Source organism: Anolis sagrei, chromosome 2 (assembly GCF_037176765.1).
Source record: "Anolis sagrei isolate rAnoSag1 chromosome 2, rAnoSag1.mat, whole genome shotgun sequence".
NCBI lineage: Eukaryota > Metazoa > Chordata > Lepidosauria > Squamata > Dactyloidae > Anolis > Anolis sagrei.
The window spans coordinates 140483999-140500626 of NC_090022.1; the positions used below are offsets into that span (position 1 = coordinate 140483999).

The 16628-nt window shown below is 37.1% G+C and overlaps 1 protein-coding gene across 1 annotated transcript in view; it reads left to right on the forward strand.

Annotated features, from left to right (window-relative positions):
- Positions 1–16628, forward strand: part of LARP4 (La ribonucleoprotein 4) — a 39811-nt gene that overhangs the window by 7626 nt on the left and 15557 nt on the right. The window contains 8 exon segments of the mRNA XM_067463923.1: positions 3083–3227; positions 9399–9554; positions 11188–11263; positions 11777–11913; positions 12700–12803; positions 13514–13624; positions 14504–14557; positions 15282–15491. Of these exon segments, the coding sequence (XP_067320024.1) occupies positions 3083–3227; positions 9399–9554; positions 11188–11263; positions 11777–11913; positions 12700–12803; positions 13514–13624; positions 14504–14557; positions 15282–15491 (993 nt within the window).

Consider the following 16628-nt stretch of genomic DNA (forward strand, 5'->3'; position numbering starts at 1 on the left):
TGTTCTCAAAAAATTGAATGACATTCTTGTGAAACGAGTTCTTCTACTTAATCTTAAACTGTTGGACATTACCACATATAGGGTTGTGCTGTTTGCTTATACTGTTTGTTTCCCAATCATGCTTAAGCAACAAATAGAAGTAAGCAATAATATACTGATTTTCAGATTGGGGCAGAATCCTCATGTTTAGAAAATTAGCCTTGCCAGCAAAAGCAAGAAGTTAGTGCAGGGAATCCTAATTCAAACTATGGTGTGACTTTGTTCTCTGATAATTATGGTGCTTTGATGCCACTGAATGGCTGAAACATTTCATTCTGGTTATTTTCACCAGCCAAGAATCGGTTGTGAGTGAGATTATCCAGTGCCCCCGCAGAAGCTGAAAAGTGTGTTATTGTTTGCGCTCAGTTTGTGTGGTAATAAACTCATTCTGGTAATCCCTAAGGGTTACTTGTTTGTGGAGTGGTAAAACCTTAAATGGGGTGTATCATGAAGCTTATTTACTATTTCTGATAAATTAAAATTCATACAGTATGTACCCAGAGGGAAGGGCAATCCTAGAGGCTATAACATAATTCATGGGCCTCTCACCTGCAAGAGGAAGGCAATCTACTTGTCACTGTTTGAGAACTGCCAGTGCCTTATAAAGATTTCTTCATACTTGTCAGGATGGAAATAATAGAACTCAGTCAAAAACATATTCCAGTTGTATTTCAGTTCTCTTCATATCATTAGAATGGTCAAATATCTAATAATAAACACAGGATATTATCAATGTCAGTCAGAGTTATACACCATAATATCTTCCTTATATGTTGGACCGTTTAAATGTTTATAACAGAAGTCCAAAAATGTGTGAAACTTTTGTCTTTGCCAAAATATAGACAATCTGTATGATTATCACATGGTATGAAACCAGGGAATGAAGTTTCTCCTTTTTGAACAACAGCTCTGCCTTTCTCCTTGTTTTTCCTTGTTGTTGCAAGTCCAATGCAACTAGTTCTTGAGAAGGAACAGTTTTACCATTTTTCTGAAGATATGGTATCGTACTGTGCTTGTTAAACATGTTGGTATGAAGCTGATTAAGACTGCATTTCAACTCACTTTTGTGTCTTTGATTTTAAAATGGAGTGTGCCATTTTCTTCTGGAATAATCTTCTCTATTCATTCCTTCAGTCTTCTCTGTTACTTAGTTTTTTTAGCCTTTTATGCATTAAAGGTTGTGAAGAAACTGCAGGTAGCATTATAGTGTATGAAGCATACTGATGTTCATTATCTTGATGTGGGCAAAGGTATATATGTGGGCATCCAGACTGCTTGCTTATGTCATTTTTCTTTCTCTGTGGACAGGGCATGGTACTAAAGCCACTCCTTGATGCTAGAGAGACTCCAGAAGGCTAGACTCTGGAAATTCAACTTCCTTAATCTCTGGCTTGTGCTTCTCTGTGTCAAGATGGTCAGTGCTTGTTCAGTATCATTATATTGTCTCAATGAAGTAGATTATATTCCTGTGCTTTGCTTCAGGATATAATTTAGTTGTTGGGAAAGCTCTGTTTCAGATAACAGCTATTCAGATTCCTCCTATAATGATGTTTGGATCAAGTTTGTAGAAAAGCTAATCTTCTTAAGAATCAGAGTTTCTTTTTGTACTGGCAGTAGGCATTTAATCAGCTAATTTTGTGCCTGGGAATACTTTGTAATATTTTTAGACTCCTAACCTCATTGTCCCTTGAGTGTAGGGGTTAGAGTTTAAAGCCATGGTTAGAGGAGATGCCCTACTAGAAATCAGCAAAAGAATATTTTAATTTCCCATACTGTTCTCCTCAAACTGTATGAAGAGTACACTGACATTGGTACATTAAATGTGGGTTCTGTGTAGAATATACTGAATTGTGCTCATTTTCTGAATTTGTTTAGTTTTCTGGACATTGCTGCTTGTGATAAAAAGCTCTTAAAGCAAAGGAAACATTCATTGCATGAAATGATTTAATTTCAGAGCTGAGTAGTTCTCAACCTTGTCACAGAAGTGATGTTATAAAGGCACTGAGTGCAGTCAGACTCCATTGTGGGAAGCATTGTCCTTATGGGACAAGTGGCTGGAGGAAACGAGAAGCAGGGATTTTATTGATAGCCCTTGAAGCTCCCTCTGCCATACAAAAGTTGTTCACAAGATGCAGAAGACCCTTTCTAATAACCTGTGAAGTGAAACTGAGGACTTCATTGGAAAGAGGAAACTCCCCATTGTCTCCCTAGAGAAGCCTCAACACAATCATAGGTCCTCTCCACAAGGAAAATCTGAATTTAATCAGTAGTTGTGTACTGAAAACATAGTTTATTTTGCTCATTGACAGATAGTAACTGAGCAGAATAAACTTACACACACACACAGACTTCCCATCCCCCAGCACTTTGCTTGGCTGTTGTTGCTTGAACTGAATGCTGCTGAATTTCACAGGAAAGAGTATTCAATAATTGCTGTAGGTCCAGGGTTTTTCCTCTAATGTTCTTCATAGATTTTGTGCAATGTTGATATTTGATATTACAAACCATATTTTTGGTAAATCCCTTAGAACCATGGAAAACTGCTAGGGGTTGGTTTTAAATTCTTAACAGTGGCTCAGCTCAGTGAGAGAGGAGCTAAAACAATTAGGTCTCAGAAGAGTTATACGCTATATGCCTGAATTCTAGAAAATGTTGCAGTCATATCAAACATATTTTATCTATTCTGTATAAGGACATATAAATGTAGACTTTGGAGTGAGTTGGGAAATAAACCTATCTGTCACAATTACTGCACAGTTTGATAGGGGAAAGTATGGTGGTTTTGCATAGCATTGCTAGAGATTGTGATGCTTCGCTTTCCTAGCTTCTTAGTAATTTTTGCAGAAAATAGGCTGTCATTCAGTCTCTCAACTAACTACATCAAATCCTGGAGCAGTCTTTCCTGCAGTTTATTTCAAGCACTTTGGAAAGCAATGAAGATTTACAAATAAAAGAAAAGGCCTTCTGAATTCAATAAAGTTTTTTTCTTTTCATTTTAAAACCACAGGTCTTTGCTAATACATATTTTCTCTTTCATCAGCAGGTAACATCGAAAGGTGCCAGCTTAAATCCTAATGCAAAAGTATGGCAGGAAAGCATGCAGGGAAACTCGGAAGCGGCACCAACAACTAATGGCACTGAGCAATCATGGCAAGAGACAGCAACTGTGTCAGAAAATTGTACAGAGGGTGAGACATCAAGAATATAATTTTAAATACTAACAATGGGTTAATCATTTAGTTAGGATTGTGGACATAGTGTGAATGCCCAAATCCAGCAGTAATCAAGTAACCAATGCTTCTTGTCATTGACAATACAGTCACAGCTTGTAGACGCTGGTGGCAATATTTTTTACTATGAAAGAAATTGGTTTTTTTAAAAAGATTTTGATTGTAGGGGAAGATGCATTGAGGGAATTTAAATTAGTAATTGATACTGGAAACAGTTCTTTTATAGCTGCAAAGGCCCAATGATGACCAAGTATCGCGCTAAGAGGGAAACAAGTTGCTAAATGTACAGAAATGCATCTTTTTTATTCTACTTCTTCTTGTCCTTTCTGTTTTCTCTTCTCTTTCTTGTCTTGAGTTTTTCTTGTCATTTCTGCACTTTAGTGAACACTTGGCCCTGTGAACAAAAAGATTATGAGATCTGAGGGCCTTGTGCACTGTAATTTCAAAGATTATGACACACTTGTTCAATGACATACTGCTGGATGACCAACAGTTGCAAAACTGATCCTGTTTGTAGCGGAATTCAGGATCACAATTGACTTATATTAGCTGCTTTGTACGTTAGGTGTACTTGTATTTCCCGTGTTGTTGGCTCTCATTATAGTAAGTTGAACTGGTTAATGACCTGTGCATTTTTTTTTTGCATTCATGCTATGTAAAGGATAGTGTTATTTTCTATTATTAACAGACACGAACCTAAGCCTATTATCCAAAGTTACTAAAGAAACTTTAGTAATTTGGATGATATTTGTGATGCTAAAATGCAACCTAAAAATATACCTGTACAATTTATTTACAATGTAAACAATAAACTGGGTTCTATAGCTTGCATGAAAGACTGGGATCTTTATAAACTTTGAATCAAAACCAGGGACATTGTTAAGAAATAATGCAAAAAGGCATTATTGGGAGCCAAAAAGGGGAGGAGCCTCATTAAAGGATAAATGAAATTCTTCAGACTTTTAAGGACAGACAAGAAGAAAAAAGTAAAAGGTGGCAAAATAGGGTCGACACCTTGAATGTTGCTCTTTAGCAGTTTTTGGGTAGGAACAAAGAACTATTATAAAAAATAAATGTAAAGAAATAGAAGAAAATGGGTAGAAGAAGAGAAGATCTAAGAATAGGAGCCACAAGATCTAAGAATAGGAGCACAATTCAAACCAAAAGCAGGGATGCTATGTAATTAACAGGAGAAAGATAATATGATCAGTACGAATAAAAGCAGTATAGCAAAGAACTGACAGATTCCTTCAAGGAGAAATCATTTGAGGTTAAACTCAGAATCCTATAAAGTGAAATGCCAAACTGCCCTTTGTACTGTGACCCGAGATAAAGATATTTGAAACCCTTGCTGATAAAAGACAATGGCAGCTCTCTTGTAGAAAGGACTCCATTTTTGCTAAGAGACTCAAATGATTATGTAACATATAAAGTGACCCTCTTGGCTTTGTCTGCAAAAAAAAAAATTAAAAAAAAACCAGAAAGAGAGCTAGATAAAATTGCCATCAACTGCTACTAAGACTCAAAGGGCTAATTTGACCATATCCCAGTAAGTTTTGATATTATTTTTTGATTATAAAATGAAGAGGAAAAGTTCTTAAAGTACTTGCGAGAAATAAATCACTAGATATAGATGACAGTGTGGTGTAGTGATTTGAGTGGTGGACTAAGATTCTGTGAGTCTAGGTTTGAGTCCTCACTTGGCCATGGACACCACTAGATGACTTTAGGTAAGTTTCACTCAGCCTAACTGAACAAGTCTTGTCAAGAAATCCCTATGATATGTTCATGTTAGGGTCACCATAACTATACCATATTCCTGTACCCACAAATTAATTTTCTATGCAAGCAAAGTGATGCTCAAAATTTTACAACAAAGACTTTTACTATATGCTTAGTAAGAAATGCAAGGTGTATAACCTGGGCTCAGAAAAGGAAGGGGCATTAGAAATCATATTACAAACAAATGTTGGATAATAGATTATACCCAAGAATTTCTGAAGAAAATTTGCTTGTACTTTGTAGATATCAGCAAAGCCTTTGATTGTGTAGATTTTTATAAATGGAGGGTCAGTCTAAAAGAAATAATTGTATCATAACGCTTTATTATTCTTTAAGGACAGGATATGGAGAAAGTGGTTTGCCATTTGTAAAATGGTTGGGCAGGGCTACATTTATGTATGGGACATACTGTACTTCATAGCACAATAGTCACACTTTTATCAAAACAGTAACTTTAATAAACTGATAATGGAAAAAAATTGAGAAAATATACAAGAGTGTAGAAAAATACATTTGCATAGTTAAAACATTTTAATCTTCCTTGTTGGAAGACTCTACGTCACTATCATTGCTTTCATTATCTGATGTACATCACTCACTTGCCCACCCACCCACCCAAAGACTCATTCACCTAACCATCTATCCATCCATGCACTCACTCACACACCCATCCATCCTTTCAGCCACTCACTCATGCACTTATTTGCACACCCATCCATTTGCTTACCCACCCCCTTTTAGGAACACTGCTTGAAGTTACCCACCCATTTAACCACCCATCTTGCTTGCTAACACACCAAGCCATTGACTCGGCTTGAAACGGCGTTCCTGGAAGGGGATGGCCAAGCAGATGGATGGGCATGCATGTGAATGGATGGCATACGAGTGAGTGAGTGGGTGGGTGGATAGGTAGATGGATGTGTGTTTGGATGAGCGGATAGGAAAGTGAGCAAGTGAACAAAGCAAGGGCAGATGGGTAAGCGGAAGGGAATGTCAGACTGTTTACAGTGGAGAGGCTGCCTAAATCAAGAGTGCAGCTATTCAGCGAGGAATCATACAATCCCAAAACTGGCACCCAAAAAGGGAGTGGTGACTATTATGTGATGGAATACAGGTATATGGGAAGCTAGATTAGACTTTGAGGAAGATCATACTGGAGGGAGAAACTCCAGTAATTTAAGATAGGCAAGTGCTATCATACTGCTAGCAGAAAATAGTTACTATTTGGAATGAATATTGAGGAATTTCAGGGAAGAAAGTGAAAAAATAGGTTACAGTTGAATGTGAAGAAAGTAAAGATTGAAATTTACACCATTTCAAAAGGGATTACGAAGACATAGAAATGATCAAAAACTTTATATAACTTGGATCAGCAGGACTGCAATCAAGAAATCAGGAGACGTTAGGACTTGGAAAAACAGCTATGATGAAACTAGATACGATCCTCTAATGTAAAGACAGATAGTTTAATACCAAAGTATTGTCCCTGCTTTCATATTTCTGATACCTATGGTTGGAAAAGCTGAAAGGGAAGAAAGCTGAGAGAAAGAGAATCAATTATTTCATAATGGATGAGTCCTAGATCAACAACCCGAACTCTCGTTAGAAACCAAAAGAACAAAACTGTGACAATCACATTTTGGCCATATCGTGAGATGACATGACTCATTAGAGAAGACTATAAGGCATGGGAAAATGGGAGACAGTAGGAAAAGGAAGACTGGAAATACAGGTAGATAGACTTAATCAAGGAAATTATTGTCCTGAGTTTACAGGGCCAGAGCAGGGTTGTTGATGACTGAATGTCTTGGATGTCTCTCATTCATAGGGTTGTCATAAATTGTAATGACAATAGTCTCATTCTTCATGCCCATAGTTCCATTGCCTATTTCTTTGAGATAGTGCACATTAGGAAGTTTTTACTTAGCTGCAATACACCTTTCACCTGAACAGAAAAACTAATCGCAGCTTTGAGAGCAAACTGTAGTTTAGTTGTTCTGGAACTGTTAATTATAGTTTTCTGGTTTCAATGAAATAGCAGACTAAAGTTTATTAAAGATTTCTTGGAGCGTTAAGCAGTTTGCTTGAGGTCAGAGTGAAATGACTTTATAGAATGGGGAAAAGATTCTTTCACAATTTGGACTACAGTAATAAGTTAAGATACAACCATCCAATATAATTAATTTGGACTTATAGCTAACTTGTAGCTCAGGTACAGCTAAAGTTACAGAACATTGGGATTAATATATAGTGCATCCCTATGTGTGAATGAGAAGGTGTAAACATTCAACAAATATTACCATAATATTTGGAATTCAAAGCATCAATGTGGTGTATTGCTTCTCATATCACTGTAACAAACAGATGTGAAATAAAACTGCTATCATAATTTGGTTTAGAAACCAGTTAAAGGAATCATTTGTTTGAGATGGAGGAAAAACATTGCACTGGAAAGCTATTTGCATAGGAACAATGAAAAGGAATTGGTAAACCGTTTTGACTTTTGGTTTATTTAACCCTTTTATGTTGTTCATCAGATGAAAGCATCTGAAGAATTGTATGCATGTGATCAATACAATCTAAGTTGTCAATGTAAATAGCCAGGTTGTTAGGAGTGACTGATCAGGGCAACTGAAGTTAATTTTAGGTTTTGGAAAGCTCAGTATGCAAGTTAAAACTGGTTCATACTACACTTTTACTAAGTGTTAGTTAGAAACTCTTAATCATAGGGAGCCAGCATGATGTTGTGGCGGGAGTGTTGGACTATGACTCTGGCGGCTCAGTTATGGAAAACCTTTGGGGGGGACGACGACAAGTTTTGCCAAGAACCATGTGATGGGTTTGCCTTAGGGTTGCCATAAGTTGGAGGTAACTTGGAAGCATACAGGAACTATCACAACAGTTGTTTTAATGGCAGATGTAACGCTCCTTATCATTTCAATCACAGTTAAACACTTACGTATAGACTGTGATTCAAAAGGAACTACCTCTGTTCCTCTTGAAATCTGGATTACTGACATCTGCTATAAGAATGCAATGTGGGTTGTATTTTGTTGTATGGTTTGGGCCGGGTCCAGCTTTTAAGCTGCTCGAATCCCTTCAAGGAGGTGGTGACGGGGTATAAAAACCAAGTTTTGGTTGTTTCTGTTGTTGTGGTTGTAGCCAAACTTGAGGACAGTTAAAACTACTGCATTCAGGTGTAGATTTTTTTATTTTAATATTATTTATTTATTTATTTATTATTTAAACTTATATGCCGCCACTCCCCTGGGGCTCGGAGCGGCTTACAAGAATAGCTAAAATCTAACAAAGTTTAAAAGCAATTTAAAACAGTTTAAAAACAACAGTATCAAACATTAAAAGCCTGTCGGAACAGGTATGTCTTACATGCCCTGCGAAAAGCTGGTAAGTCCCGCAGGGCACGAACTTCAGGTGGCAGAGCATTCCAGTCTGATGGCGCCACTGCTGTGAAGGCTCTGCGTCTGGTTGCCGTTAGACGCAAGGTCTTAACACTGGGGACTTCCAATAGGTCTTGGTCCTCAGAGCGGAGGGATTTCTGGGGTTGGTAGGGGGTGAGACGATCCCTCAGATACATTGGCCCCAGACCATGCAAGGCCTTAAAGGTGAGTACCATCACTTTGAAAGTGATCCGGTGCTCAATTGGTAACCAATGCAGCTGTAGTAAGATTGGTGTTATGTGGCATCTCATCGGAATTCCCGCAAGAAGCTGAGCAGCTGCGTTTTGTACCAACTTGAGCTTCCGAATCACCGACAGAGGGAGGCCAATGTAGAGGGCGTTACAGTAGTCCAGCCTTGAGATGACCGTGGCCTGGATCACCATAGCTAGGTCGTCCCTGGACAGGTAGGGGGCCAGCCGTCTAGCCTGCCGCAGGTGAAAGAAGGTGGTTTTGCTCACGGCGGAGACCTGGGCCTCCATTGTCAGCAGAGGGTCCAAAAGGACTCCCAGACTCTTTACCAATGATGACGGGTGTAACGCCTCGCCATCCAGGGTGGGCAGATGGATGTCCCCACTGCCCGGTCCACAATTATCAGGAATGAGAGATTACGATGGAATGAATAATCTGTTGTTGTAGGTTTATTCGGGCTGTATGGCCATGGTCTAGAGGCATTCTCTCCTGATGTTTCGCCTGCATCTATGGCAAGCATCCTCATGCTTGCCATAGATGCAGGCGAAACGTCAGGAGAGAATGCCTCTAGACCATGGCCATACAGCCCGAAAAAACCTAAAACAACCCAGTGATTCCGGCCATGAAAGCCTTTGACAATGTAATGAATTATTTTTCATGGTTTGTAATTTATCTTTGATTGTTCCTGTATTTGTGTCAGGTAATGCTGAGGTTGCGGACGATGGTGCTAAGCAGTATGAAGCAATGTACTCATCATGTGAACTGTCAAGAAGCAGTTCAGGGGTTGAGGAAACAGCTGCTAATGGCATGGTCTTGGCACATGAGGATCTTGGATACCAACTCTATGATGTTTCTGGTAAGCATCCTACCTGCTAAAACTTAATTACTAAAAAGTTTGTAGAATTTTCTAATTTTAGTTCCTAATGTTCAAGTATAAATGCTGTCAACTAGAATTTCAGAATTCCACATTTTGTAGATAAATCCAAGTACTGTTTGCAGCTAGAATAAACCTATTGAATCGGTGAGATTTATGTAAGTATTGGCTTGCTCTTCTGAAGATGATGCATGAGTCAGCTGTAGTTGAGCAGTAACTTGGATTTGAAGCTATGTATTACTATATGGCCATATCTCGAGTTGAATTTCTCTGTATGTGAAGATTATCACCAGTATTTCAGTGTTGGAAGAGTTGTATGTTTACTTGTTTTCTTCAGCATATGCTGGATTTTGAAAATGTAGCATATTACAACCTTTAAGTTCATAAATTGTTCTGGATGACTTTTAAATCTCATTTTTCAGCAAAATTGTAAGACCACATCTTGTGGTATAATGTGTAGCTTTAAACACTTTGGTGTAGTTTGATAATATGATCAAAGGATTACTAACAGTGGAATTTTAGGGGACCCGAAACAGAAGTACTTGCAGGTTGAAAGTGTTACTTCTTTTCTGTAAGCATTTTTGGAGTAGGGAGGAAAGTGGAGTGTTCTAAAAAAATGTCGGATGTGAGACATAGCTTTTCATTTGAATTTTTAACTTTTAATATTCTTTTTCACTCTTGTCATGAATAGTTTTGAGCTCCCAAGGTCCAGTTTTAAACTAATGATGACATTATGAGATATTATGTGTTACAGTGCAAGTTTCCCTTGCATTTCAAAGGTTTTAAAATATTAGTAGTCTCTTCAAAACCCGCTAATTTTGTGAAGGTTTGATCATTTGTCCCTCTTCTGTGCTGCTTATTAGCTAACCCACATTGTTTATTTGATTGACAGAATAAAGTTCCTATTCTTGATTTAGATTTCAGGCCATTTTTGGTCTTGGAAAAAACATCGTTTTCATTTTTAGTCTCTTGTTTTCTGTTTGGGCTGTGATTTGTTCAACCAGGTGTAGACATCCTACATTTATAATAGAAGAAATGCACTGGCTTCCTATTTGCTTCTCAGACCAATTCAAGATGTCAACACTTCATCTAATGCTATGAACAACAGGACTGACTCCCTTTACACAAGCCTACCATGAGGGGATCTTAGTTTGACCTCTCTAGCTTCTGTTGATACATTGTGACACAAAGCGCCCTTCTCTGTTGTGGATCCTGGTTGTGGGACATTTTTTTTCAGTAAATGCACAGCTATCATTGCTCTTTGTTTCAGTACTTGGTCAAATCTAATTGATTGCATGAGATATTTAAATTTTCTTTATCTAATTTTTGCCTTTTATGTCTACATAGTTCTGCTCACCCTGCATTATAATGTGATCTCATTTTATGGTCTCTTCTTTTCTGACCTGGAATCATAAATTGAAAATAACTATAAATATAATTTTAATATGTATGGTATAAGTTCTGAATGTTCCCCCTTGTCAGAGTGAGAACAATTCTAGCTTGTCAGTTGATCATTCTTAAAATTAAAAAAAAAATCATATGCACAGAAATAAATGTCAGGAAAGGTTCTTTTTGACATACTTTGTTTAAATACATTTTAAAATATCTTTCTCAGGTGAAGGCAGTTCGCTTATTTCCCCAGAAGACCTGAAAGAATGTTTGAAGAAACAACTAGAGTTCTGTTTTTCACGGTATCGTAAACATAGTTTGGATTAGATTTGAGTTTATGACATGTTTAAAGGGGCAGGGATCAGTTGGACAATCTACAGACAAATGTCTGGCACAAGTTCCTCATGCTAATAGTGTCATGATATTGAAGCAGAAACAGACTGGTACTATCTTTTTGACCTAATATTTCAAGTAACAGCTGGTTGTCCAATAATCTAGCATGAACTGACCATATTAAACCAATAAGGGCAGGTGATGTTAATATTCTGTGATATGATAAAGACCTGGAATTGTTAGTTCAGATACTGATATTGAGCACTTCAGCTATGTTTTTATTGTGATCTATCCTTTTTAGTATATCCTAGTGAGAATGTGTTTTATAGGACTAAACTGGCTTTATATATATATTCTAGAAGTATTTGTATCTGTTTTGTATGTTATCTTTCATTCTGTTTCTATAACATATTTTGATTATTTTAAAAAAGAATGCAGAATGTGGTTCTTATAGTCATTAAAGTTGCTTCTTTATTTCTTAGTGAGAATCTTTCCAAGGACCTGTACTTGATGTCTCAAATGGACAGTGATCAGTTTATTCCAATATGGACAATCGCCAACATGGAAGGCATTAAGAAACTGACAACCAATATGGATCTTATTGTGGAAGTATTGAGATGTACGTCTAAATCTTTTAGCAGTTTTATTATGTTAACCTTCTTTTACCACTCTGGTTTATGTGTTCATTGAGTGTGCAAATCAACCCTTTGTAGTATCTCATAAACCTTGCACATTTCATAGAATGTGATAACTGATTAGAAAATGTGTACTTGAATGTACAGTTGAATTTTGCTTATTGAATAACTACACTTCCCAGAATTTGAGAATTGAATGTCATCAATATATAAAGCAATGTACCCTTGAGTTAATTCATTATTTTGTATTTAATAAATGCACATAGATACCTGAAACATATATTCATAACATACCTTAATATTTTAAAAGTTCCTCCCATTGTCATGAAGTATATTTTGCTATACTTATTGATTCAGAATTCATAAACTGCCTTGGGTTCCCCTAGGGGTGAGAAAGGAAGTATATAAATACACTAAATAAATACTTTGACATTCTTATAAAAGCAAAGCTTTAGTCATTTTGAATTGGATTTTTTTTTGTTAAGAGAGCAATTTCTCCATTCCATTGTTGAACTGAGTGGATCTATTTAGCCTATTTTATTTTATGTTGCTACTTTGAAAAACTGTTAACAAGAGGCAGAAATATTATTTTAAAAAGCATGACAAAAATAGTTCACATTGAATGCTGACTAGAATGAAGTAACTGATCTACTTAACAAACTAAGCTGAAAGTTGGTCAAAAGTAAGTGATTGTGATCTCGTGTTACTAGTTAGATCATGTGATGTTGGAAAATATTTGTTCTTGTGATTCTTGCTGTGTTTTCATTTAGCTTCTCCTATAGTCCAAGTGGATGAGAAAGGAGAAAAAGTTAGGCCAAACCACAAACGATGTATTATTATTCTTCGTGAGATCCCTGAAACAACACCAGTGGAGGTAAGAAATCTACTTTGAATATAAATATGAATTAGACAATTCCAAACTCATTTTGAAGCTGGAAGGAAGCACAATCAAGGCCAATTACTCTGTTAAGCATTGATGCTAGTTCTGTGAAGCAGATTTTGAAGTAACATAATATGCATAATAGAAAACTTATTTTGCTACTGAAAACGTTATGGATATTGCATTGTGTAAGTAATACTTTTGGCTTGTAATATTTTTTCTTCTTGAAAAAATAAACACACTTTTGTGTTAACTTTGGAAACTGAATAAATTGGTTATGATAATTCCTTAGCTCTTTTTAGAAAACATTTGTTCTGTAGTTTGGGTTTGACTATCACATACTGGTTTTGGAAAATTTGTTACTAATCTTACCTAGGAGATAACTGAAATATTGCACTATTCTATTTTCAAGTGAAAAGTGGGAGTAATGTATTCATTGCTAATAAAGGCAACAGTTCAGGCTGTTCTGTTCATTTTCTATTTTATAGAATTGTGATAGAGGTAAAAGTTAAGATGGTAAATGGTGGCATTACACACATACACACTCATACGTGCTGTTTTTTTACATTTTAAAATTGTAAGTTCTCCCTTCTGATATATAACTTGGGTCAGATGCCACAAGAAATTAGTCATGTGGAATGTATCTTAAAAGGAAAACACTTAGTAATTGTATTTTACTGAAAATCTTCATATTTTGGTTCCAGGAAGTGAAGGCATTGTTTAAAAATGAAAGCTGCCCCAAAGTGATAAGTTGTGAATTTGCTCACAATAACAACTGGTACATTACATTCCAGTCAGATACTGATGCACAGCAGGTAAGGCTACTACATCTTGGTAAGCATTTCACCATACTAATGCGTTTTGTTACATCACAACAGCAACAATTAGTTCTGTTTCCCCTGCACTTAAATAACACAGAAATTTAAAATAGAACAAATAATATGAAATTGAGGAGAAGGAGACAGCAATGATGACTCAGCATTGTGTCTCTCTGTGCGCAGACATATGCACAAAGTCATTTTTGGAGGGAGTGTGTGGCATGGACAAAGGAGGGGAAAAGTGATCTTTCACTTGCATATTGTGAGTAAACTGTCCCCTTCCTGCTCTTAAATGGTCCAGAAGGGAAGGAAAAATACAGCAGTTGTGGTTCAGAAGGAATCCTATAGGGGTGACACCACGTGTCCCAGGTGGGTTGATGATTGTAGAGGTTGCAGCAGCAATCATCCCTCTGATGTCATCTGGCATGTTCCTCATGCCTAGTGGTAACATTGATGAGAATGATGGTGGTAGTGGCTTGGGACCGCTGGTTCCATGCCAGATGACATCACAGGGATGATTGCTGCTGCAACCTCTACAATCATCAACCCACCTGGGACACATGGTGTCACCCCTATAGGATTCCTTCTGAACCACAATTGCTGTATTTTTCCTTCCCTTATCGTTTCCCATCCCTATGGAATGAGCCTTGCATAAAAATCCATAATTTTAGCACCAGAACCTGCCCTTCAGTTATACATGAGGTGAACTTTAGTATATATGGTAGCATCTTAGAGGGCCAAATTAACTAGTGTTCCTAAATTAGTAAATGGGCCCAGATTTCTTATTTGTAGTCTTTACAGTATTAAAGTGCAGCACTTTATTTTGCCAAATAGTTCCAATTGGAACTCTCAGTGAATGTTTTTATATCTGTACAGGCATTCAAATACTTGCGGGAAGAAGTTAAAACCTTTCAGGGCAAGCCAATAATGGTAAGTATTACGACATATTGTTTAGTCTCATATTTAAGTAGTGGGCTCAATTTAAATACAGTTATATATAGGTATAATAGGTAAATATTTCCAAGTGGCTAGCTGTATGTGACCTGGAAGCTGTGCCTACCTATTTTCCATTTCCTGGATGCACTTCCCTTGTGGAGAGGGCTGTGCCTTGTTTCATCTGAGAATCACATCCTCTGAAGATCTTCAAAGCCAGTATTCTGTAATTTTCCGCACAAATAGAAACCAAGGGATTCTTACCCCTGGCTTCAAGCACAGTTAATGGTATTCTGCTTCACTGTTTGAAATTGTGCATTACCAACCTGGTTTTGTAGCAGTTACATCTATAACCATAGTACCAGTTCAACAATACTTAACATGAACAAAGTGAAACATGAAAGGGAAGTTTTAATTTCCACAGGAATTTGGAAGATCAAGCACTGTTCAATATCAAGTGGATTACTGAAAATTAGATGGGATTTCAGCTACTCCCAATTAGATTTAGAGCTTTTTGTCTTAGTAAGCAAAGAATCTAAAGCAGCATTAGGTTGAATTGCCATTTATCTTAGCAGTTAATGCAAAATGTTTAACTAATGTTACAGACTAACCTGTTGCAGACTAACCTGAGGCTTCTCTTCTTTTACTATACTGCAGATTGATATTGTGGCAATCTAAGTATGTATGAGTTGCATTACATGCCTTTATCTTTCTTTTGTAGGCCAGGATAAAAGCCATCAATACATTTTTTGCAAAGAATGGTTACCGGGCGGTGGATTCCAGTGTTTACGTTCAGCCAGTTCAAACACAAGCACAGTTTGCCTCACCACTATTTATGCAGCCTGTATATAGTCCTCAGCAGTACTCCATCTACAGTATTGTGCCTCAGACATGGTCTCCAAACCCTGCACCTTATTTTGAAACACCACTGGTAAGGGGTTGTTTGCATCTCAAATAGGAGTCAGCTTCCTTTGGTTTCAAACATTGTACATTAATGAATATTACTGATTCACTTTTAAGAATTTGGCCATCTTGATATTATTAAACTTGAGCCTTATCCCACATTATCCTACATTTGATCCAGCTTTTCTGGTTCACATGGCCAGGGAAAGGGTATGATATGACTTATAAAGCTATATATGTTCTATACCCGGGCTGTTTGACATACTGTATGTCATCCTATGAGCCTCCCTGGACAGACTATGTCACCCTATGAGCCTCCCTCAGACCCAGAATCCCTTTTTTCATTCCTGTCACTGGGAATGTTGATGGGAACACCAGAGAGGGCCTTGTTGGTGTCTATCCTTAGACTGAAACTGGCTCCTTAGGGAGAATGGAATGGCCTTGCTGTCTTTCTGTTAGCAGCCAAATATATTTTTCATTAAGATAGGCTCAAGGAAAGTACTGTATGAGGGCTGTGATTTTTAAAATTGTACTAGTTAACTGTTTTTTTTTTAAATCTTTTTAAAGCTAATGTTTAAATTGCTAGAGTATAGCTAATAGTGTAATTTTGCTCTTTTTGTGTTGTTAATTATCTTACAATCATTTTAATTTGTAAGCCACCTTGAGTCCTAACTTTGGGGAAAAATCAGGTTACAAGTAAAGATGATAATAATGCCAATGGGAATTAACATGCAGTTCTTTCCACTGCAGCATGTAAAAAAAGAAAAATTCCACAGAAATTTATAACTGCAGAGGTTGGGGTGGGATGTTGGAGAGAAGGTTAAGGGTGTTTTTCTTAACCTTCTCTCCTGTATCCCAGCCCAGCCTCTGCAGCCAGTGCTGTTCTTTCTTCCTCTTGCTAGGACTAGTCACATATATTTCCATGGCTTCCCCCCTGGCCAGTGTAACAGCAATATAAGCCTCCTCATTATAGTTGAGTATACTTAAAAATGGAAAAAAAATGGTTTTAGCAAATGTAGAGGCATTCATATGTAGATATATTTTGGTTTGAGTTTGTAATTTGTAAGTCAGCATCTTTCCAGTCCCCTATATTGTCAAAAACCTTGATTTTCAGTGGAGTGATTTATGTGCAATAACTCCTGATAATCCTTTGTGTTCACTGTAG